Here is a 24,605-nt window from a genome sequence, read left to right as displayed (position 1 = left end):
ACCTTAACTAAAATGTGACTGAAATGTATTTACAATTAAGTTCCTTAAAATAAACAGCAAATAAAAATAAATAAAACTGTTAGTATAAAATAGGTTCCTTAAATCCCAAATAACGTAGTTATAATTGCCTTGTGTTATAAATGGTCTTTAAATAAGTCGTATCATCTTCCAGTCACACACCTGGTAATAAAGTACTGATTACTACAAACTACCCTATCTATCTTAGAAAGTCATAGTATTATAGTGAAAACGCTGTTTTGGTGCATGATTCAACTAGTTATTTCTAGTTATTTCTGTGCTTAAATGTGCCAGCTGAAACAGCTTAGAAGATCTTTGCATCACTGCCCTTGATGTTAGGGGGCTATTTTGAGTCAAGCCCATGTACACAAGCTCCTCAGCAAACTGATTTCTGGCCACTAGCTCCCTAGCTCAGAGGCTAAGCTGCTGTTAAAGAACTAAGGAGCCTATCAGATTTCCACAAGGCAATAAAGCATGGTAGCTAAGAACTAGTAGAAACCACTGTTTGTATCCCAGCTCTGTCAATAACGGACACCGGCAAGTGTAAGTCTGAGCTGCTTGCCCTATAAGATGGTAACAGTACTTGTACCTCGACTGTTGTAGAGACTGAACGAAGCAATGCCGACGGAGCTCAGCTCAATGGCTGTCATATATTATACTCAATAAATGGTGGCTATTCTAATACTCATATTTAAATTATTGTAATGTTTGCAAAAATCTCAATACTGTTAAGGTCCTCTGGGGAATATGCTTAGAAGGCACACAACTCTATATCATGAAAGTCATCTGTTTGGGAGAGTGGTCAGGGGAGCGAACTTAAGCTTATACTACAAAATTTGAAAAATACTTTTATCACTACAAGTAAAACTGCTTCCTAAAGTCAGAGGTTAAAGGAAGAGAACTAAGTGTGTCCAAATTATACACATACTAATACAGCATAAATATTAAATAGTAGACACATGCTGCATACTTCATGCCAGGTACCAACTTGTAACTTTCTCCTGACAATAATGGTAGAACAGAACATTTTGTCTTAGCAATTACATGTAAATGCTCTTCTAGTTTCAAATATACTATACAAAATACAAATATTGTTATGGAATTTCATATTTCATCTGTTCTATTACAGCTGGAGGGGATAGGGAAGATATATGAGCAGATTATATAAGCAGGACGAAATCACAGGCTAATTAACCTCCATACACAATTTTATGTAAATCCCACTATCTTACAGTTAGAATTACCTCATAATGTAATAACCTTAGTATAAAATATATCAATAGTCTTATCGCTACAAGACGTTTACCTCATTCAGTTCATTCAAGGCAGAGGACAAAATTCAATGGCTAAAGTATCTTATTGTAATACAATCTGCCCTCTGGTTTGTTCACTAACTGGGTGAATGGAGGTAAGAACAGCATGATGGCCATTTACTGGCTGTGTGACATCAAGTAAGTTACTTAACTAAAGCTCTGTCTCCTCAACTATGAAATCTAGACAATAATTATTAAACTGCCATTAATAACAGCTGCTAATACCAAACACCTATCGGTCTGCACCAAATGCATCTTAATTATCAAGATTAAGACAGCCCCTACCCTTACTTTAATTTAGATGTGTATTAAACTGTTTCAAACATAAAAATTTTAACAAAAACTAGACAGCACATGTCCAGCTAGAATGCTGTTTGACTTTGATAACTGACTCCTATAAATCTAAATTTCTCCAGCTAACAACAAATTGATACTTAGGTGATTTTGAAAATACTTTAGCTTAAACTTGAACTGGACAGAATCTAAAGTATGGGGCCTTTTAGTGTAAGAAAAAATATGCCTGAAAACAAAATAGTTAAGATTCACTAAGCAGTACTGTGTCATACACTCTTCTGAGTATTTTAAACATACTATCTGATACAATCTTCACAACAACCTATGGAGGTAAATAACAGTATAATCCTGACTTCACTAAAGAGTAAACAGAGAGGTTAAGTAATAATTTACCTTGCTAGTGAGTGGTAGAACAGAAATCTGAAACCAGACAATATGGCTTCAGAATCTAAGGCTCTTACCTGCCCACTACTTACTTTTCAAAGAGCTAATAGGTTATTTAAACCTAAAAACCCTGAAAGTTAACAAGCAAATTTTAATAATTTTAAATCTGTTGTCAACATATAAATTGCTATGAAAAATTAAAAGATACACAAGTTTTAATTTATGAAAATTCATTGTATTTTTTTCCACCAATTACTTATCAGGTTGTGTTCTTAGAACTTTTATAAAAGCATCTTTTGGAACTTCAATGTTGCCAATTTTCCTCAGTTTTTTCTTTCCTTCTGCTTGTCTCTTCAAAAGTTTCATTTTTCGGGTAATATCACCACCATACTGAAAAATATTTTTAAAAATTGGAAGTCCAAATCACTCCACAGAAAATCATACAATTGCATACAGACATCAATACAGTTATAACCTTACAATTATTACCCATGAGGTAGACATCTGCAAAGTTACCTTTCTAATCACCTTCACAGCAGATCATAATTTAACATCTTCGAAGAACGATAAAGGCTTTATTTTTTGGATGGAGATGAAGATTACCAAGGAAACCCAATATTATATTATGCATGTCAAGAAGAATTATCAATTCTCTTACTGATTCAAGTCTTAAAATTCTGGATCATATAGCCATCTAATAAATTCATATAGTCATAAGTGTGCCAGTCCTGACACTAAGGATTTAGAAAAAGCATTCACCATTTACTTCTCATAACTGAGTTAAGAAATTTTAATACAAGGGAGGGGGGGGCGCCTGATGGCTCAGTCGTTAAGCGTCTGCCTTTGGCTCAGGTCATGATCCCAGGGTCCTGGGATCGAGCCCCGCATCAGGCTCCCTGCTCAGCGGGAAGCCTGCTTCTCCCTCTCCCACTCCCCCTGCTTGTGTTCCCTCTCTTGCTGTGTCTCTCGCTGTCAAATAAATGAAATCTTTAAAAAAAAAAAAAAAAAATTTTAATAGAAGGGACCACAAATGGCAAAGCAATGTAGGAGAGGTGGATTTCAAATTGCCATACTCTTCCCACTGTAAGACACAGTCATTGTCTTCAAAATTTCTCCTTATAAATTAGATCAATAAAACATGTTATCCTGATCATAACTATTACAAAAATAATTTATTGGGTAGTACTTCATATAAGGAAATTTTTATAAATAAGATGGAAAAATAAGAATGTTATCAAAATGAATATATTAACAGTCAAGCTGAGATTTACCTATTTAAAAAGAAAACTGGAGATGAAATGGTTATTGTAAAAACAATGGAAACCAATATATACCCCCCTCTGATTTTACACTCATGAAAACAGATATATTAATAAAAAGTAGAATACAGGCAGATACGTACACATTTTGCCAAAACGTTTTTCCTATAAGCTTTCACACTGTAAAAGAGGAAATTTTATATAAAAATTATGTAATTTCAATATACTCTTTAAAAAAGAATTTTATTTTCAAAAACAATCTCCTTTCAAGATTTAAATAATCATGTTATACCTAAGTAAAACTGCCATAAACAAATAGATAGGTCAAATGCTCTTATCTATTTTTATGTATTTGACATAAAATAGAAAATGGATTCAACATGAACATCAACATAAATTTTATTAAGAATAAAAAAGGTCAAGGCTTGTGGGTAGTCTTGATTAGGCCAAATTCAAGAGTAAGTATAACCTTAATTATAAGAATTATACAAGGTCATTTCTGGCTCAACCTAGAACTGTTCTTACCACTACTATTTCCAAAAAATTTAAAAATAGTTATCATCACATTACTAACTCTACCACATGTGGGTTAAGAATAACTAGGAATATAAAAAATATATTACTTTTATAAACCCCTTTTCAGGGCAAACTAAATAATTTTAATATATCCACCCAAGCAGATACAAACTAATCTATTTCTATAGTGTTTCTAAGAAATCTGGAAGAAATTTGAAAAAAGTTCCATTTATATGTATTCCTTAAGAAGATATAAAAATCTTTTTTTTTTTTTTTTCTCTAAGGTATCTTCTAACCTCAACACAATTATGTTAGACTTATACGCTATTTTAAAATTGTACTTTCCAGGATGTTCCCTGGTTATCAACTCTACTCTGCTAATCTCTGGGTACTCATGAAACTCAAAACAATTAACTAAAGCAAAATTGTGTTAGGAAATGAAATTCACTGCAAATATTGATATAAAATTTGTCCCAAGACTATGTAAAAATGTTGGTTGTAATTTCACCACTACTAATACACGTAGGTTTGGGTTTAAACTACAACTGAATAGCAATTTCCAGGTAGGGGATACTTCTGATTTTCCAGGAGTCAAGGAAATATGCTACATGCTACTTCCTGCATTTACTGTTACCTAGTAGAGCAGCTTATTCCATGTTCTGATCATATCTCTCATAAAAAAGACCAGTTTCCTACATAAATTAGCCTATCTTCCATGTCTACTATAGATTACATAATCAATCTACAATGCAAAGCTCAACATAACAGCATTCCTGTCTGTCATCTCTGATTTCTAATTTGGCTAGATCTGAGAAGTGATATTAAATGCTTCAAGTAAAAATCGTAATTTAGTTTTGTCTTTTGGAAGAGTATCTCCAAAACTTTTTTTTTTCCTCAAGACTTCTTAAAAAGTTTCAGTTGCTATTAGCTTATAAATTATACCTTACCCAGGAAATTCAGTAATCATTCAGTAAAATCAATGGAAATAAAGCAATTCCTCAAACCCATGCCCATTATATTATTAAAAATAATAACACTCAGTGTTAAGTAAATCACTGTAACAGTTATCAATTAAGTGGAATTAAAAATCAGATTAGTGTTTCTACAAGTAGGAATAAAGCTTAGGCCAATGTGAAGTTAAATTTTTCAATATTATTTCATAATACAGTTCTAGTCCTATCATTTCTAACCATTTATCATTTCTAAAACAGAGAACAAAAATGAATTTCAACTCACGTTTCTCTCGCAATGATTTTGCTTCCAATAGCAGCTTGAATTGCTATCTCGAACAGCTGCCTAGGAAGAGAATCCTTAAGACGTTCACACATGGCTTTGCCAACAGAGTGTGCTTTGTCTCTGAGAGAGAAAATGCAACTATTTACATATCCTAAATATGAATATTTAAAGTACCTTTCTAGTCCATATACATAATCAATGTAAAGGTGATTTCTCAAGGAGGTTCAAATGGAAATCATTTGTCATAAACATCCCTTACTATGAATCATATGACTTCTGATTGCAAAAATAACATTATGACCATTACAGGAAATGTAGAAAAACATACATAAAAACCATTCTTGATGCCCTTCCCTTCAACCATAGAAAACCAATGTTAAACATTTTAGAATGTCTATGTTAAACATACATCCTCCCGTTATTTTTCCGCATATGTTTGGTATTTTAGTTTGAATCATAGTGTATATATGTCAACCCTTTTATTTAATAGGCATTTTTATGTCACTTAGGATTACTTCACAGTGAAGTTTTAATAGCTTAACAGGATTATTAAATAGGTGCTACATTATTTTTATCAATCTATTTGCTGAACATGTAGGATATTTCATTTTTCATTATTATAAATTTTTTATGAATATAAAAACCTTTTTGTTCTCAATTTTAAATCTATCATAAAGTTTACAACCATTTCTTCTACTTCGTCTTACCCTGGTGAGGGAAACATTTCTTTCCATGACACTATTCTTTTTGGCTATTTTAATTCTGTTCTTTCATATTTAACAGTTTGAAAAGAGAAGCATGGAAAAAGAATGGAAGGAAAACCTAGTACAAGGAAATTTAATTACTTTTAAGTTTTCAAAATGTAGCTATCAAATAAAAATAAGCAATCAATAATTAAATAAAAACATGTCAAAAGTGGTTACTTTCACATTATATGATTAGTTTCTAGTCAACTTACTTGTGTACAATAGTTACCAGCTCCTCTACAAGATTTCCATTCAGTAGAATATCCATTTTTACAAGTTCTGCAGTCTGGTAGCCTGCATCTTCATAATCAAAACTAACAAGGAAAAACATCCAAGTGATAGATAAACATACTTCCCGAGAGACTGTATCATTTTTCTTTGCAAAGCATCTTTTTTCTACCCATCCCCATACACCCCACCCAAAGATCTAACTTTCTATCAAAATATTAAATACACATTTCACATAAATGGATGTAGATGACCACAGTGAGGAACAAACTCCCTCATCTTTTTACATTTATGAAACGAAAGGCAAAAGCAAGGGGCACATGCTTTACAGGGGAAAGGAGAATAAACTGGTAAGCCAGTCTAGGAAAATGGGACACTGAAGGCAAATGTCACCTTCTTCCCCAAGTTTCCTCCCAAGAGCTGGCTGGCTGTCGACAACAGTATATATGAACAGGTCATTCTCAGGGATTCATTAAGTTTGGGTTTCTGTTTAGCTTTCTATTACCAGTTAAATAAATGCTACGGCACTGATAAAGAGTCACTATCAACAAGACTTTTGGATTTCATATACTCCTCTTCGGTTTGAAACTTCACGGGGCTTTTCTGAGGATGAAATAAGTTAATACGTCTAAAGCACTGAAACAGTACCTAATACAAAAACAGTGTTTAGAACAGAGCCTAGCTTAGCACATAAAAGCACTTGGTTAGCGTCAGCTATCACTATTAAACAATATGGTCAAAGCTTACAATGCTAATCAAAACAGGTTTAACTCTCAAAACTGAAGTCTAAGGAGAAAGAAAACTTTAATTATGCTTACATGTCTTTTCAATTATGGATAAGAACATGTACAGTCCTAAACTGTCTTAATTTTTTATTTATTTATTTATTTATTTGACAGAGAGAGACACAGTGAGAGAGGGAACACAAGCAGGGGGAGTGGGAGAGGGAGAAGCAGGCTTCCCGCAGAGCAAGGCCCGATGCGGGGCTCGATCCCAGGACCCTGGGATCATGACCTGAGCCGAAGGCAGATGCTTAATGACTGAGCCACCCAGGTGCCCCTAAACTGTCTTAATTTTAAAACAAACTGATGCCTAGAGCTGCAAGTATTTGGTTTCTAAACCTTTACCGGGAAGGTCACAAATTGATACTGATACTCTTTAAAACCATATTATTACCTAGTTTTGCTAAAATCCTTTCTTCAAGAAACATTAAGCATTTACTATATGAAAGATACCATCTTAAGTACTACGCAGAATACAAAGAAAGATAAAATCTAGACATAGTCTCTAGACTTCACCTGTTCACAACTTTAAAATCTTCAGTGCTCCAAAATTTTAGAATTTCTCCACTCATTTTTTTCAAAAGAAACCATTAAACAAATGTCTGTGTTTCTAAGACAGCCAAATGGAAACCTAACCTCTATTCAAAACACAGTTATTCATTCAAGTGTACCCCTGAAATGCAGGAAACAGTTTCAGGACTCCAAAAGGCTACTTGGGGGTTTAAGGACAAACAGTTCCATCAAGTTAAGTATCAGAAGCAGCCTCACTACAGTCTTCATATAACAAAGGAATCCTTCTTCTGACCCAGCTGCAGAAGATTCTTGCCACCTGGCATAAGAGAAATTGTTCCTTATCTCAGTCCACAAGAGGCCGATGGCCTGGGCAGGAAGATCACAGACTGTGATGCATTTTTATTGTTAGGAACTGAATATATGTAAAAAAGATCCATCTTGAACATAAGAATCACCTTAATTCTGGAAGCTGGCATTATTTTATTTTTACATAGTTCAAAATTAAACATGTTCTTTCATTTAATCTGAAGTATGTTTAAGTTTCTAAACCAAAAGATTTTAAGCCCACTTAACTCATAAAGTGGTTTCCAAATGCAAACTACAAATGACAGACTTTGTTAAAAACGTTTATAAACACTTAGCTTAGTAATCATTCTTTTAACCACAATAATTGTTCTTTTATTTTTTTTTTGTTTAAAGATTTTATTTATTTGTCAGAGAGAGAGAGAGAGTGCACAAGCAGGGGGACAGCAGAGGGAGAGAAGCAGGCTTCCCACCGAGCTAGGAGCCCCATGCAGGGCTCAATCCGAAGACCCTGGGATCATGACCCGAGCCGAAGGCAGACTTGAGCCACCCAGGCGCCCCCACAATAATTGTTTTTTAACAACATGCTGCCTCAATTCATTTTACTTTAAACCCCAATGCCACTTATTTGCTTAAGTTCTTGTCTAAAAGAAGACACGGAAGAAAAAAATCGGGTGAAAAAGTAGAAAAAATAACTTCTCAATACAAACACAAAGAACACTCCTTTATATCAATTATGACTCTTTCATTCTAAAGCTCATTTCATAAAGCTAAATTTCCAGGTCACTGTAGCATGTTTTTTGAACACTGGAACTCTTCTTTGAATGTTAATGTTAAATATGCCTGCACATGCATGTAGGTGCATGTGTATTTTACAGATGTGAATGTTCATTTTCCCCACTTCACAGCATGTTTTATATTTTCTTTATATTCCAATATATGCTATCCAATAACATAAGATTTTAGGATACTAAGTGCATCTACAGTTATTTACCCCAACAGAAAATACTCCCAAAATGCTATGCATGGAGTTCTTTGTTACTTAGTATTAAATCTTCCTTCACTTCTATCAAGCTGTTCCTCCATGCACTCCTGGGGACAAGACAATGGTTTTCATAATGTGGACCACTTATTCTGGAGAAGACCAAGTTACTAAAGTGTTCACAGATACAGGGGCACACCTGGCATTTTTTAGACTAAATATGTACTTCTGTTTTACAAATACATACAGGTGCTCCCAGGATTACATAACACACAAATACAATGTACCACTAAGATCACAGTAGCTTCTTAAAACTACGTATAATTTTTTTTTTTTGTTAAAGATTTTTATTTATTTGACAGAGAGAGACACAGCGAGAGAGGGAACACAAGCAGGAGGAGAGGGAGAGGGAGAAGCAGACTCCCCGCCGAGCAAGGAGCCCGATGCGGGGCTCGATCCCAGGACCCTGGGATCATGACCCGAGCCGAAGGCAGACGCTTAACGACTGAGCCACCCAGGCGCCCCTAAAATTACGTATAATTTTTAACAGACAGGGGAATATACTCCTTCATGAAGAGGACACTACTTTTTTTTTTTTTATTAAAAGAAGGGTAATAGTTTGATGAATGGAAGGAACTCATTCTTCCATAAGCAAATTATGAATACTCTCTAACACTTTTAGGGTTGCTTCAAGCCTTTCTATCCTTCTCCACTATCTTCAAGAGAGCACAGATTATTAAATAAGTGGAGTATTAGTATACTCATGTCGGTTAGTATTTCAAAAGTTATCCAGGTATCTGAATTTCCCATTAAATTTTTACCTAGCATATCCAGAAGACAGGGATTTCAAAGAATCATAAAAATCCACCACAATTTCATTCAAAGGGAAGAGATATTTAAGCATAACTCTATTTTGATCAATATACATCATATTCTTCTGAACTGCTCTTCGAGCCTAAAAAAGAAAAATGTGTTTAATGATAACCTATTTAAATGATTTACAATGAATATAGAAAGATGTCAATTACCAACCTAAAAATTTCCTTACAAATCCTAATAAAGAGAGGGCAAAATGAAGGAATATTTAATGGTCTACTAAAAATTTGCAAATAATACTTATAATACAGAGAGAACTATTTCGTATTTCAATTATATTTATTACCAAAGCTTTTAATCCTGTCTTTATCTAACAATTTTATTTTTAAAATTATATAGTATTTAATGATAAACCAAATGTAACTACAAATAATGTCAAAGTTCTAATTTCTTGTTTTACAAACAAACTTAGGTCCAAAGAAATTAAGCAAGTAACCAAAGTTTTCTAGTTTGTGATTACAGAATTAAAATGCAAGTCCACTAGTAATCATCTGAGAGTTCTTTCCAATATATGTCAGAGTACTTTTTTTTTTAAGATTTTATTTATTTGACAAAGAGAGATATAACGAGAGAGGGAACACAGGCAGGGGGAGTGGGAGAGGTAGAACATGGAGCCTGATGTGGGGCTGGATCCCAGGACCCTGGGATCATGACCTGAGCCAAAGGCAGATGCTTAACGACTGAGCCACCCAGGCGCCCCATGTCAGAGTACTTCAAATAGTTTTGTTGAGGACTATGATTTGTGGATTAAGTCATTTATTACATTGTGGCAAAAACTAAGGCAAAATGGGGAATATCCACCCTTTAGTCAAAAGTCTCAAGTGTTATAGTAATCTTTCAAACTACCCTCAATTTCAAGTACTATGAAGGCTAAAACGAACTATTCTTTTAGCTAGTCAATATAAACAAGCATCAAATTTCTTTCCTTTGGGCTAACATACCAACTCAGTAAATTAACACGGATGATCAAAATTCTGGTTCTATTTTTCTTAAAGTCAAAATTATTTTAAAAGTGTATCTATATCTACATCTCTATCGTGTGTGTATGTGTGTATACACACATACACACACACAGTTGTAGATCTTTATGAAAATTTCTTACAAATTCAATGTGCTCTACAGAGAGAAATCTTTCAAAACCTGAGTTGGAAACCACTGTTAGGACTAAAATTAACTTTTATATTAAATTGTATTATACTTATACCTGGCAAAGCATCATTACTTTTCCAGTATATTCATCTGGTGTGATAATTGTACCCAAAATAACTGGCTCCAAATATTCTGTTACTTTTGATTTATCAGGGAATTGTGCAGGATTGATGATTGTAATTTCCTTTTCTCTGTATTCCTAAAAATAAGAAAAATCACCAACAGCTAAAAAGTCTTAATTACCGTGTTTTAAAATTTGCTTTTAATTTATAGTAAATGTTAGAATTTAGTATAATTGCATTTGCTGAATAAAAACAAAAGAATTCCTAAAACTTAGACTATTACCTTAACATGCTTTGTATTTTAAAAACCATCCAACTGTAACCACTTAATAATTTTTAATAAGTAACATATCTTGTTCATCAATATCTACTAAACACATCTCATGTACCACTTAGAAAAAGGATGATGTAAAAGCACATTTTAATCTGCCCTTTATAAGGCATTATCAGTAGTTTCCTAAGTTAATTTTGTTGGAAAATATTTACAGACACCAAAGTTAAAATTTGTTTAAAATGAAGAGACTGCCATTTAGATGGACTACTGTCTCTATCACTACCTTGAAATCTAAAATTTCCTACAGCCAGGTAGCGATGAATACTTCACCTTTCATAAGATAAACTACCTATGACCAAAATTATATTCTTCATTTCTGTACTGGATTTAGACAGCATTTTAATTACTAATTCTACATTTTGTTCTCAGTTAACAGGCTAGATTGACAATATATAGATTTCTATCAGGTTAAGAAAAATACTGCATAAATTAGTTCTCAAGTGGCTTCTCCATCATTAGTCATAAAGTAATTCAATTTTTAATGCTACTAATCAGGAAATATTTCATGTAATAGCTAGTCAGCTAATGGTGTACTAAAAAGTTTCTCTTGCATTCTGCATATACATACATACACTTATTTCGTTTTCCCTTGTATGCTGGTTCACAACAGTACCTTTATCAATTTTGCTGACGAAAGAACAGCTTTATATGGAACAGTTGGGGTTGTCAAAATTACAGAAGCATTATATTCTTGCTCCAGTCGCTGGTTGAAAACTTCCATATGCAAAAGTCCAAGAAATCCCAACCTGGGGGAGAAAAAGCCAAACTCCAAAATGCTTATGGTCTCATGGGCCCTGGTTTCTTTGATGAATGCAGTGTTACTTTGTGGGGAATGGGTAGAATCAAAACTCATTAAAAAAAAAAAATCATTCAAGCAATTCACATCATAATTAAATGCTAGCAAAACTTCATTAAATAAGATTCAAAATTTAAAAAAAAAAATTCTATTGGAATTCTATTTAAAATTGCTATAAAGCTTACCCATAGAACATGAATACAGTGTGAAATAGGCAGATGTTTGTTTTGGTTCACTTTAATAAGAACTTATCTTCAGAAATGAAATGTTCAGGAGCAATGAACCACTTAAACTTCACTTTTCAATAAAAATTTGATCCTACAGGGAAAAGAATCTTACCTCCAGCCAGCACCTAAGGCAAGGCTACTATCCCGATGAACTGTCACACTGGAATCATTTATAGTCAGTTTTTCTACAGCACTCTTCAGGTTATTATATTCAGATTGGTCTACAGGGTACATTCCTGAGGACACAATGATTTCTAATTATCACATGTGAAAATCTGCCTAAAAACTAAATACACAATGCTTCCAAGATCAAAATTAATCATTTAGCTTTTAAATTACTTCCCTATATTTCACTGACCACAATAATTGGTTTGCTAAAGAAACTGAGTATTAAAGTTACACTGGCTTCAAAGTACCTTGCAAGTTTCAAAGCCTTAATGAATTTACAAATGGATTCACAACCCAAGTGTTTTTATGCTTTTGCAAAAATATAAGAAAAATTAAAAAGAACCATGGGAATCAGGCCTATTAGAAAAATACATCATTTCAAGAAACAAAAGTTGAAGACATCCCACAACCACAAATGAAACTCCCTTAGTAGATGAAAAACAGAAGTAGAAATGAAAGCTACACTGAATTCTGTAGGGCAGGTAATCTATTAAAATCAAAGATAAATTTTGCTTTTCTCAATTCACCAACAAAAACCATACAATTACTGATTCATCAGATTCTTTTTCATCTGACACCTCAAGTCCTCATCTCTCAAGTTCTCCAAAATTCCAATGATTGGCTTTGCCTAAACATGGGGGTAAACAAACTTCATACTTCCCCGTGACAGATACAAAGGGAGAAAAGCAAGTGGAGGATACCCAGCACGGAGTAACTTGACGACCTTCAATCAGGCCTTCCTTTTCCAAATGTCTGTAACACCACACAGTAGTAAAAAGTTGTGAAGTCATGCATACAAGAGGTAACACTATCCTCTGCCATGTCTACACTAGTACTGTACAATATTAAAGAAAGTCCAACAGGAAGGCAGTCAGTAAATGTCCACTGACAATTAGTAATGAAAACATCCTAACTAGAAAAATATTCCAAATGCAATGACCTACTCTCTAGGGAAACAAAAAGGAAATTCATATCACTATGTTCTTTTATATATCAGAGAGCTTGTTTCTTAAGAGCTTATAGTTTTTAAGAAGTTCTATAAAAATGTAGGAAATGATCTCCCACATAAAGTTTCACTATACATATGAAATTAACTGATACATAAATAGCACATAAAAAAACTAAAAGAAATACAGTATTCTGGAATTAGCTATTATTTAAAATGAATATTTCTAATTTAGAGAATAAATTGGCCCTCATCCTTGAATTTGTGAGCTCCTCACCTGCAAATACCATTGGTTTCGCTGATTTAAACCCAGGCAAGGGCTCCACTGGTTGTTTATGTAAGTATAATGTATCTCCTATTTGTGCTTCAGTGACATCTTTCATCCCAGCAATCAGATAGCCCACCTGTCCTGCATATCTAAATAAAATTATTATATGGAAATATTTACTGCTTTAATGTTTCAAGTGCATACTCAACAATTAGCTCTACCTTTCCCGGAAATGATTACATTTTCCAAACAAAACCTCATCTAATTCAAAGTAAGTACTACATATCAATTCTCACTGCTAAACTGTCAGCAAAAGAACATACCATGCCTTACAGTCCATTATCAAGGGCCTCTGCAACACAACAAGTCTACGGCCTTCCTCATGACTCTGCCCACCTTTGCACATTAAACAACAGCTTCTAAAATATAATGTAAACATAGTGAAACTAAGTGCAGAAACACAAAATAACTTCTTGCAGTGTAAAACACTATTTTATTAATGAGTTGTGTCACTAATGTGCTTTAAAAAAAAAAAAAAAAGATCAATTTTTAACCAAGCAGAAAAATGTGAACTCTAAACAAATCTGACACCAATCTGATGTTCCTCTTGTAGGAAAAGAGCACATCCCAAGATTTCAGAGTTTTAGCTTAGTTTTTGTTGTTTTTTTTAAAGCAAATTTCCTACATGATAACAAACTAATTTACGTTTAGGATAAGGTATCAGAATCTTAAGTGAAGATACAGTAATGGTCAATGTATGAACTGTATGATGGAACACAGACTTTGGAAATATTTGAGTAAAATTAAAAGACTTTATGACTCAATTAAATAAAAAATGCAATGAGCAAAATAGTACTGGTTTTAGACATACATTAAACTATCAAGTGTGACCTATATAGTTACTACCTTAATTTTTACAGATGAGGAAACAAAGACCTTAGAATGCTCCAAGTATGTGCCAGATGATTTATCTCATCAGTACCTGGAGTACTACTGATAGAGCAGGCACTCAAGTATTTGTAAGTGAACTCAAATTCAGTTTTTCTAATGCACACTACCTTGCTAACCCCATGTGTCGTGGATTCTAATCAAAGTTTTACTGTGAATTCCATACAAAAGGAAAAAATTACCAAATTTTCTTCACTACTTTTATGTTGAAAAATCTAATTATAAAAAAATTAAATATCAAAATTGATACCCACTATGATTTGGATATGGGTGAGAGAACCATCTCTTTCACTGTCTCATCAAATACATCAATATAGGACCCAATGTGCACCAGATCATAAAATTTGTTACGACTAGTCAAAAGGAATAAAAATATATCAAATTTATACTGTCCTTCACACATGAGAGTCCTCTTGCAAGAGCATTTACTATTTAGTTGCATTAAATAATCAGTTTGGGTTTTTTTCTGAGTTACCAAATTGGGATCGTTCTAAGCATACCAAGCTGAGAAAGGCAGAGATCGAAACACATATAAATATATTTTAATTGCTATTGCAGATTACTTACAGTTTATGTGTTGGCTGCTCATTAGGATTCAGAACTCCTACTTCATTAACTTCATACGTCTTTTTAGTATGTGCAGATATAATTTTATCTCCTTTGGAAACCACTCCATCAAATAATGCTACATTGGCTATCACACCCCTATATTGGTCAAATGTGGAATCAAATACCAAAGCTTTCAGGGGATTTTTGCGATGCACTTTGGGACTATTAAAAATAAGTAAAAAGAAAATATACACATAATAAATTAAAATCTTAATAAAATGCCTATTTTAAAATCAAGTATTATGCTTAATTTATTCTAGTACCTGAGAAAGTCACCCAAGTGAGAGCCAAAATAAAAAGATGTTCCTCAAGTACAATGCCTATTTTTATATTAGTTTTATTTCAACCTTGAGTTTTAAATGACTGTTTTAAGGACGCCTGGGTGGCTCAGTCGTTAAGCGTCTGCCTTCAGCTCGGGTCATGATCTCAGGGTCCTGGGATCAAGCCCCGCACTGGGCTCCCTGCTCAGCGGGAGGCCTGCTTCTCCCTCTCCCACTCCCCCTGCTTGTGTTCCCTCTCTCGCTGTCTCTCTCTCTGTCAAATAAATAAATAAAATCTTTAAAATAAATAAATATTTTAAGATGATTTATGAAACTGATGAAATATATTTATTCAGTATTAAAACACAATAACTGCTAATTTATTCAAGTCTCTTTATTACAATGATTATTAGGAAAAGAACCCAATCACCCTTGTTTGCTTTTTTTTCCCCTATACTGTGCTTGACTTCTATGTATCAATAAAAATAAATAATGTATTTTCACTCACCACAAGAATGGTCTAATCTAAAATTACAGATCAGACTGACGGCCTTTGTACTATTAAAGATAAACAAACAGCACAAAAATAGCAAAATAACTTACGGTGGTATTCTTTCAATGACTGCCTGAAGAACTCTTTCAACGTTAGTTCCAAGTTTAGCAGAAATCTAAAAAAATATGTATTAAAAAAATAAATATTTAAAGACTACTTTTCAATCCAGGTGACTGAGCTTTATAATCAGAAAAAAGAAAGAATTCTAACAGTTATTAATTTGAAGAAAGTAATAAAAGGAAGCACAAAGCATATACTATACTGACAAATGTCCTTCCATTACAATTAGGTGAGTCTATGGTTCTTGGATCAAATTACAAAAGCATTCTGATTATGGTACTGAAAGAGCAGTGGTCTAAGAGTTTAAAAAAATCTGAGTAACAGTTACAATTCTGTTTGGACTGTATGACTCTGACCAATACATATTTGAGCTTCAAGTTCCTCATCTAATAAATGATCATTTATATTTTTTCTAAATCTCAAGATTGTTGTGTAAAGAGAATAAACAATATATGTGGATGACACACATATAGTTACAAGGCATATTACTACTATGGTTCTCCCACTGAGAGAATGAGCCTGAAGACTCAAAAACCACAGGTATGACTCACCTTTGTCATCACTAGTAACTGGACTGCCTCTTGAAATCTTGATTTTAAAACCCATTTCCTAAAAACCACCTCTTAACCTTTAAACTCTCTCTAGATCAGTTTCTCAAGTCAGCACTAAGGACAGTTTGAGCTGTTAACTGTTTTAAGGGTTGTTCTGTGCACTGTAGAATCTATGAGAATCTATGGAACGTCATCTACCCACCAGATGACAGGAGCACCCACTCCCCAGTACGACAACAAAAATCATCTCCAGATATTGCCAAATGTTTCCCAGGGGACAAAACTACCCCCTAATGAGAACCACTGCTCTAGACGCCAGTACCTTCTTTGCAATGATCCATCGAGTTCCCATCTCTAAACCACTGAATGGACTACCTTTTTTCACCACCCATTAGCCCCCAGCCCCCTCCTTTCCCAGCTGAGACTCCAGGGTCCACTATTTACAATCACAGTTCAACCACTATCTATTCTCTCCCTATCATAAGTTCGGTAAAACTCCAATGTGACTGCTTCCAACAATGTGTCTTGTCTTTTTTTTAAGATTGTATTAATTTGAGAGAGAGCGACTGAGTTACCCCAAGCAGGGGGGAGGGACAGAGGGAGAAGGAGAAGCAGACTCCCTGCAGAGTATGGAGCCCAACACAGGGCTGGATCCCAAGACCCTGAGATCATGACCTGAGCCAAAGTAAAACACTTAAGTGACTGAGCCACCCAGGTGCCCCAACAATGTGTCTTTTCTATGCCTATAATACAAAGGGCTTAACATTACTGGAGAAAAATCAAGTAACTGGTCTGGCTGGCTTCTTGTGAATTCAAGACCACACATCTCAATGTGCAGTTAAACTTCCTAACTTCCCAGGATGCGTCCCGTAGTAAATTCACATTACCACTCATTAAGGTGTTTCACACCACCTTCCTTTTCAATCTACACGTTTTCCCCTCTGGCCAATTCACTCTTGGTTGATGACTTTGCCTGTTATTTCGTTTAAGGGAACAGAAAATACCACAAACTCCCTTATCCAAAATAAACAAATCTATCTGTATCTATACTCACAACCATTTTGCGGTCTTTCATTACAATTTGAGAATTATTCCCCCTTCTCTGAAGACTCAATCCTTCCACACTTTCTATTCTGAATGCTATTCTAATCCTTCTCAAGTTCTTACTCATAACGCCCTCAAATTGACAATAATGTAGTTTGGCTTCTAGGACCTTTTTTCTACACTTCTCCCTAGGAAACCATATTCGTTTACAAGGCCTCAATACCACATAGATGTTAAAAACTCCTACGTATCTATCTCTGACCCCAATTCTCTCCATGAATGCCTGAATTGTAGATTTACACAATATCCCTACTTGGAGGTCTAATAGACATTTCAAACCCACTACGTCCAAAGCAAAGCTTTTTCTTTTCTCCTGTATCATTTCCTCTCCAGCTCCTCCTCATATCGATATTAACGTCTAGTATCAACTACTTGCTTAAACCCAAAGCTACCTGATTCTTCCCTTTCTTTCACTTCCTTACATGTAACCCACCAGCAAACTCTCCTATCTACAAATATACATTAAGTTTGCCCACTTCTCCACCATCACAATCACATACTTAGCCACCTTCACAGCACCTGAGCTATTACTGGAAGCTGGTTTCCCCTTATCGATTATTGTTTTCTAATGAATTCTCTAGGAGGCAACCTGACCAGTTTATTTTCCTCACTTAATTTAAAATCCTTTAACTTAGAATAATTTTCAATACCTTTGAATCTTGAGAAAGTGATAAAACCTTTGTTCCTTAGTTTTTTCAACTGGATCACAAGAATAATTCCTAGCTCTCCTAACTGTGTAACAAGGATTTTTGGTGAAGATCAAATGAAATATCAGTAAAAAGAACTTTGCAAAACTATGAAAGCTTTATATACCAATGGGCTATCAAATACTATGAAATTTCACTTAGGCCAATACCTGAGTTTTTTTTTTTTTTAAAGATTTTTTTTATTTATTCATTCGAGACACAGAGATACAGAGAGAGAGCATGAGCAGCGGGAGAGGCAGAGGAAGAGGGAGAAGCAGGCTCCCTGCTGAGCCAGGAGCCGGACGTGGGGCTCGATCCCAGGACCCTGGGATCATGACCTGAGCTGAAGGCAGATGCTTAACCATCTGAGCCACCCAGGCGCCCCATGAGATTTTTTAAAGTATAACTATGTCTTCAAGAAAAAGGGTATTTTACCTTAATACATTCATCACTTGGAATATCAAACACTTTTTCAATTTGCTTTTCAACCCTTGCAGGATCAGCATTCTTCAGATCTATCTTAAGAAAAAAAATTATGTCTTAACACAGTAAACATAAAATGTATTACATATTAATAGCATTCAGAGACAGTTAAAAGCATACCTATAATAACTAATACCTCTATTTTTCTTTTCAAAAGTGTTAAAATAATCTAGATATAGGCAATATAATTTTAACTAGTATGGCCACTGAAAAACAGAGAGCAGGCAGAGCAGAGCATGCAAAAAATGTAGACAGCTGGCAATTCAAGGCATAAGAGTTCAATAACAATTTATCAACCAACACCATATAAACTGATTTTGTAAGTTAGATGTAACTTATGACAACAAACTGTCTTACCATAGGCAACTTTGCCTCTTTTAAACTTAACTCCATTATATAAAAAATTCAACTGAATGCAATGCAGTGTTTTGTTTTGTTTTTTTAAGATTTTATTTATTTATTTGAAAGAGAGAGACACAGCGAAAGAGGGAACACAAGCAGGGGGAGTGGAAGAGGGAGAAGCAGGATCCTCACTGAGCAGGGAGCCCGATGCGGGGCTCGATCCCAGGACCCTGGGATCATGACCTGAGCCAAAGGCAGACACTTAACTACTGAGCCACCCAGGCGCCCCTGTTTTTTTTTTTTAAGTAGGCTCCATGTCCAGCAGAGCCCAACGTAGGACTTGAACTCACAACCCTGAGTTTAAGACTTGGGCTGAAATCAAGAATCACACACTTAACCGACTGAGCCCCCTAGATGCCCCATAATGCAGATTTTTAAATTAAGATTCTTTATTAATTTCAAAATATAAAAGTTATGGTTTATCAACAGTGCTCAGCTTAGCACTTAACTGTTATGTTTCATGTGTTACATTGTTTTCCCCAAAGTCCTAAGTGCTTTTTCTTTTCCAATATATGTGTTAGTGTGATAAACTATTTTTTTGGCTGCCCTGCACATACTCCTTTCGTACAGAAATAGCCTTCAATCACTCCATGTCAATTCAGGCAGACTGTCTTCTAACTACTTGTAAGGACACAGGAGTTTGAGTTGCAATTCTATCACATGCAATTCAAAGAAACAAATCCTACCAATATATTTAATATATAGTTGAAGACTCTTCATATAAAAAATAGTATACTTAATACTCAAACACCAAATCCACTTTTAGAAAGTAAAATACTGGACATTCTTGTCCCATTAGAATTACCTTGTTTATAACTGGAATTACCGACAGCTGTGCTTCAAAGGCAAGAAAGAAGTTTGCTACAGTTTGGGCTTGAATACCCTAGAAATATCAAGGCATAAGATACTGATATGACCATTCTACCATCTATCACAAAACTTATAATTTAAGACCATTCCATACATCTTCACCAAAAGCAGAGGTATAAAGTATGGTTATCTATACTTCCATGAATCTGGATAATTCCTTGTGAAAACTCCTTTCATTTTGGGAAACATTACTGGAGACAAAAAGGTGAAACATGAACCCTCAAGGTCATGAAAGCCTACTAAAGGACACAGTAATGTGATGTGGTTTATAGAACCCTGTACTATGTATATAAGGTAGACACTGACTTTCCCTGACAGGAACAAGGAAGGTTTAACACAAAAATTATTTTGGGTTTTGAATGAAAAGTTTGTGAGAAACCGAATTATATCAAAAGCTTTACTTTAATAGGACATCATAGGTCTTACATCATCAATGAATATTTTTTTTATGGTTATCTTTGTACCACACAAGAACCTGGTAATGTTATTGACATGTTTCTTTAAACCTAACACTTCCTAAATTATTACCTTAAAATCACCCAAATGACCTCCAAAGTAGATTCATTTTCAAGTTCTGCTAAAAATTAATATTAAAACCCCAAACTAAGAACTGCTAAAAATGGAGGTTTTGGTAGGATGAATGTATAATATACTTCAACAATCCCTTCATTCTTCTGATCAGCTTAAAGTGTTTAAAATATGAACTAGTCAATTTCACAGACTGCTTTAGTGCAATAAAATTCAAATTAACAGGACCAAATCATATGCTTTGGCTTAAGTAATACAATAAATCTTATTATTTTCAAACACAAAAATTCTATTTCCAAAATATATTTTAAGGAAAACCTCTTGAAACAACCGAAGAGCATGTCATACCACATAAAATTAAAAGTACCTACCTCGTTTGCATCAACCACAAGTAAAACACCCTGGCAAGCAGAGAGTGACCTGGATACTTCATAACTAAAATCAACATGGCCCTGAGAAACAAAAAATATTGTTACTTCTAAAGTCAGCTGTAATTTTTTTAGGGAGGGGCATTATGGCAAATCTAGTGACTCCCCTTGATAAAAAGTTAATACATTTCTTTTTTGGCCTATACTTGTGAAATGATTTACTCAAACATAAGAACACTGAGAAAACAAAAAGCAAAGTGTTTAATGTTCAGTTCAAAAACTGAACAAGGATTTGTGTGCACTATTAATACAAGGCTAACTTAACAAGAGAGACAAAATATTAAACTTACCGGTGTATCAATGAGATTTAAAAGGTACTGCTTTCCTTCATAATTATAGAAAAGAGATGCTGTCTGGGCTTTAACAGTGATTCCTCTTTCTCGTTCCACTTGCAATTTATCAAGAACCTGCTTATTATTTTTTGTTTTATCAATTGTGCCTATAAGAAGAAATATTAGTATTTCGATGGGCTTTTAAAAAGACACTATACTGCATATAAAATTAAAACCAAAATTTTAAAAAGCACAGTAAAAATGATGATTAATTACTCATGGCCATCAATTAACTATATAACATAAAATGAAAATACCTGTTAGTTCCAGGAGCCTGTCAGCTAAAGTACTTTTGCCATGATCCACATGTGCAATGATACTGAAATTTCTAATATTTTCAACAGAGAATCTAGACATGTCAATTTTTTCCTAGAAACGGAAGAAAAATAAAACATTTATGAGTATACATTTTGCATATGAAAAAAGTATACTAATTCAAAGATTATTCCTTTAGTTTGAATACTTTCATTTATAACATTTATATTATTCCTATGAAATAAAAAGATGCATGGCTAAACTCTAATTAAGCAACTGATTACAACAGCACTCATCAAATACATCAGTGTCACTGTCAAGGTAACAACTTAGCTAAAGAAGAGTCCCTTATAAATATTTCCACCACTTAGAGGGCCAATAAGGAAATGAATTTATTTTCATGAATGAAGAACACAAGATACCTAGAACTCCTGAACAGCCTTAGAGCACCCGGTCTAATAAAACTGCTTGAGGCAAAAAAGCTACAGAAAAATTTTAAGAATAAAAAGGAAATTCTTTCCCCCATCACACATTTAGTCAGCAGTCAAATCTATTTAAAAATCTGTGCTCCTAACAGATTCTTCAAAAGTTTAATTTAGATGCAATTAGGTTATTTGGCAACTTCTTTGGAGAGAGAAAAAAAAAAGATAACATCAGCAAAAAAACTAAAAAAAACAAAAAACCTCATCACTTAAAATTTAAAAATATTTTAAAATGTAACTCCTGATTTTTAATTGTATTCATCTTCTTTAACGTTTTATGAAGACTCATTGCAAATTGCTAAAAATGGTTATTCAAATTGAATGTCAGTTTTTTTGTACTCTAAACATTTTATTTTTCCAAGCAAATCCATTCCATAATCAGCATTTAAAAAGTAAAATTACAATGAAATACACAATACTCATGAGCTTTACATTTTCTTTTTATAAATGAAGACGATGAAGGTGCAACTTCTATCTGAAAGAAATTGAGAAAAAAACTAAACCTGATTTGTTTGCCCAGTGGATTTCCCACACCACCCTTTCAATTGCCATTCAATTAAAAAGATATATAGGACTGCACCACTTTTAAGAACTTTGAATTGCAACATAAATCCATTTTACTCTCCACAATTTAGAAGAGGGCAGTTATCATACTTGTCTTATTTTTTCCAGGTACTCATAACTTGCATTCAATTACTCTACTTTTCTGCCTAAACTGTATCTCTTCCTAGCAAACAAAGAGTGTATTTTTAAAAAGTTGCTGAATTCCTCACCTTCTCCACCACAAGAACAAAGACTAAGAAAACAAGTTTGCTTCGGATCACGTAAAATAATAAACAGAAGCTAAAGCATACCCAGCACTTCTTACATTATAGATACTGGACTAAAAAGTTCTATGCCTTACACAGTACAATACTCATGAAGAGCCATTCTTTTATTCTTATCTCATTTAGCAAATGAAGAAAACAGTTACGGAAAGTTCAAGTAGCTTCCCCAGGCCACAGAGCTAATAAGTTGCAGGAAAACGGAGGTTACACTAGTGGCCTCTTCAGCAGGTTTTTAAGAAAATTAAATGCACGCAAGGTCCCTGCATCAGTGCCTCGCATAATCAAATAAATTAGTTACTGACATTACAAACTAGTAAACTCGAGAAGTGACTTGCCCAAGGTCACACTGATGAGCTGTGGAGGATTCAAAAACCCGACAGCAAGGCGCGCTCTTAGCTCTACCTCCCTCACAGAATCTCAACCTGCATTCACAGGTAGTCTAGGAAGTCCTTCACGCTTCCATTGTCGAAGGAAGGCCCTCCCAAGTTTTAAAACACGGTTAATCAGAGACTAATGGCGGTCACCTTGCGGTCGGCAGAGCTGTAGAGCCTGTCCAGAGTCCTGGACTTGGCAGCTGCCCCACGGCTCGGCGTGCGGCGAGACTCCAGGAGGCCCCGATGTGCAGCGGCGGTGGCCCACACCGTGAGCGCGCGACCGTGCCACCTGCCCCGACCCACAGGAGTCCACATCCCTCCGCGCTACGGAAGCGTCAGGAGAAGGTCTCGAGACAGCTCGGCGTCATAGCCTGCGGCGCGATTTTCCACAAGGAGCCCGCTGCTAAGAGCCGGCGAAAAACATCCAACCAGCTTTACGCAGCAGAAGAAAAAGTACCGTGGCCAGTGCGGCCCAACTAGCGACCCCGGCGCGGCAACCGAGACGCAGCGCCGCTCGTCGGCGTCCGCACGTAGCACGACAGGATGACGTCAGCGCGCCTCCACGCGAGACTGTAAGGAAGTCACGTGAGGGCGAGCGCTCCGGTAGTGTTAGTTGTGCCCCAAAGCTGCGTTGTGATTTAGCTTCTCCTACCAAATAGCAAAATAATATAGCAACTATTTTAAAATTTGAAAGTCGAAATAAACTCCCCGCCGCGTTGTTTCTGATATGGCTGATATTTTAGTGCATCTGTAAGGAAACAGGCGGTAAAATTAATTCCAATAATGTATCCTAGGACAGTTTGGACCAGAACGGAAGGTGGAAAAGTTACACCCTGAACTCCCAGAAGTCTCCCATCATCTTCAAGTTTGATTTCAACAAATATTGACCTTGCAGAGGGCAGATCCCTGGTTAAGTAATGTAGGTGCTAATGATAAGAGATCATGAGACCTATGTAGCACATCCAGCGTCTGTCTCCCACTATCTCTCTTGGGCTTTTCTGGAATATCTGAAGTTTGTGCAGAGGAATGAGACAACAGCTGTGTTGAGTTCACCGTTGTATTAGTTCTACTTCGTTCTTGGACTACTATAAATCAGAACAGTACTTGATACAGCACTAATTGCTACCAGCTTTGTTAGAGAATAAACTTAACAGCTACCTTGAATCACAATGAACACAATAATTCATGGCAGTTCATATGAATCAGTTGCAAACTGCGATAATTTGAATATTAGTCTTCTTGATTTGACTATATATACTGCTATTATATACTTAAAATTTTTTCCTTAAATCAAATTACCTTTTATACTTAATTTATTTTAAAAGAAAAAATTTGTATCATTACCATACATTGAAAAGCATTGTGACCTGTCATAAAATAAAACAGTAATAATAAGTGTAATTAATTTTTAAAAATGTGATTCAATGCTAAGGTCTCACCTGGGAAAGGCTTT

General features: G+C 34.9%; 1 protein-coding gene across 4 annotated transcripts; it reads right to left on the bottom strand.

The window, feature by feature from the left end:
* Nucleotides 1-67: 67 nt before the first annotated feature.
* GUF1 (GUF1 homolog, GTPase) lies at nt 68-23,669 on the bottom strand. Of its 4 annotated transcripts, XM_032400288.1 has the most exons (17): nt 23,303-23,467; nt 21,472-21,583; nt 21,173-21,321; nt 20,826-20,906; nt 19,862-19,939; nt 18,607-18,690; nt 15,821-15,885; nt 14,916-15,119; nt 13,410-13,549; nt 12,131-12,254; nt 11,609-11,741; nt 10,655-10,798; nt 9,396-9,529; nt 5,979-6,080; nt 5,021-5,140; nt 3,412-3,448; nt 68-2,399 (listed from the first exon to the last, which is right to left on the bottom strand). In XM_032400288.1, exons 1-17 carry the CDS (start codon nt 23,465-23,467, stop codon nt 2,262-2,264), a joined length of 2,010 nt encoding a protein of 669 aa, XP_032256179.1. In that variant the 3' UTR covers nt 68-2,261. The 4 variants fall into 4 exon arrangements, with proteins under 4 accessions (XP_032256179.1, XP_032256181.1, XP_032256182.1 ...); XM_032400290.1 differs by lacking the exon at nt 19,862-19,939 and having other exon boundaries at nt 2,262-2,399; nt 23,303-23,669; XM_032400291.1 differs by lacking the exons at nt 21,173-21,321; nt 21,472-21,583; nt 23,303-23,467 and having other exon boundaries at nt 2,262-2,399; nt 19,862-19,963; nt 20,826-20,871.
* Nucleotides 23,670-24,605: the final 936 nt, after the last annotated feature.

Source organism: Phoca vitulina, unplaced genomic scaffold (assembly GCF_004348235.1).
Source record: "Phoca vitulina isolate PV1807 unplaced genomic scaffold, GSC_HSeal_1.0 scaffold3, whole genome shotgun sequence".
Taxonomy (NCBI): Eukaryota; Metazoa; Chordata; class Mammalia; order Carnivora; family Phocidae; genus Phoca; species Phoca vitulina.
This window is presented reverse-complemented; position numbering and strand designations above follow the sequence as displayed.